This window comes from Argentina silus (genome assembly GCF_951799395.1).
Source record: "Argentina silus genome assembly, chromosome: 7".
In the NCBI taxonomy this organism is placed as follows: domain Eukaryota; kingdom Metazoa; phylum Chordata; class Actinopteri; order Argentiniformes; family Argentinidae; genus Argentina; species Argentina silus.
Genome location: NC_139661.1, coordinates 23,766,790 through 23,767,924, shown reverse-complemented (window position 1 = coordinate 23,767,924; position 1,135 = coordinate 23,766,790). Strand labels below are relative to the sequence as shown.

Below are 1,135 nucleotides of genomic sequence, written 5' to 3'. Positions count from 1 at the left end.
GACCAACATCCTGATTGGAATTACTGTCCAGGAAGGGGCGGGACACCAGCTGTCTGTCAACTCCAGGAGCAGCTGCAGGGAGGAGAGAAGTCAATATCACATCTCTCTCCCTCCCTGTCTCTCTCCCTCCCTGTAGTGAGCTAAAAGCTTAGCTGTAGTTTGTGGACTGAACTAGGTGTGGCTTCCCACTTCCTGTTAGAATCCTTAGAATGGTCCCTGACATCCTGCACCCCCCCCCAACCCCCCCCCCCCCCCCCCCCCCCCATCAACAGCTGCCACAAACAGTGTAAGCACAAAGCTAGCAGCCTCCTGTAGTCTGCTGAGTCATACTGCAGTACAGTGACATCTCTGTTACACAGAAACACACCACAAACCCCAGGAACACAGAACAATGAGACTACACAGACCCTCCAACACACACACACACACACACACACACACACACACACACACACACACACACAGAGTGAAGTCACTGTGGTTATATGTTGGTGTGTCCTGTCTCTTGTGTCGTGGAGGGTCAGTGTGGGCTGTAACACTATGATGTCGGGTAAATGATATTGTGCAGAAGATAGATGGGTTATCATTATCCTGTACGCGCACACACACACACGCACACACACACACACACACACACACACACACCCTCTGGGACAGGGAATAGAGTTTGAGGAACTACGCCCCTGCCCTTCAGTCCAGGAGCCACTTTGTGACCTAGCAACCAAAACAACACCTGCCCACTATTACAATATAACGACATGACAGAAGAGGAGGGAGAGAGAGGGGGTGGGGGGGGGGGAGAGAGAGAGGAGAGGGAGAGAGGGGAGGGGGGGAGAGAGAGAGAGAGGGGAGGGGGGGAGAGAGAGAGAGAGAGAGGGAGAGAGAGAGAGAGAGAGAGAGAGAGAGAGAGAGAGAGGGGAGGGGTGGAGAGAGAGAGAGAGGGGAGGGGTGGAGAGAGAGAGAGAGGGGAGGGGGGGAGAGAGAGAGAGAGAGAATCATTCCCAGTAGTTTAGTCAGACCAGGAGCTCTCATCCAGGCCGAGGTCTAACCCTAACCCTCATCCAGGCCGAGGTCTAACCCTAACCCTCATCCAGGCCGAGGTCTAACCCTAACCCTCATCCAGGCCGAGGTCTAA

The 1,135-nt window shown here is 54.3% G+C and overlaps 1 protein-coding gene across 1 annotated transcript in view; it reads right to left on the bottom strand.

Moving 5' to 3' along the window:
• Nucleotides 1–1,135, bottom strand: part of LOC310807533 (transforming acidic coiled-coil-containing protein 1-like) — a gene marked incomplete at its 5' end in the record, with an annotated part of 13,527 nt that overhangs the window by 9,737 nt on the left and 2,655 nt on the right. Inside the window, one exon of the mRNA XM_083674032.1 lies at nt 8–72. Within this exon, the coding sequence (XP_083530158.1) occupies nt 8–72 (65 nt within the window). The remainder of the gene's footprint in view (nt 1–7; nt 73–1,135) is intronic.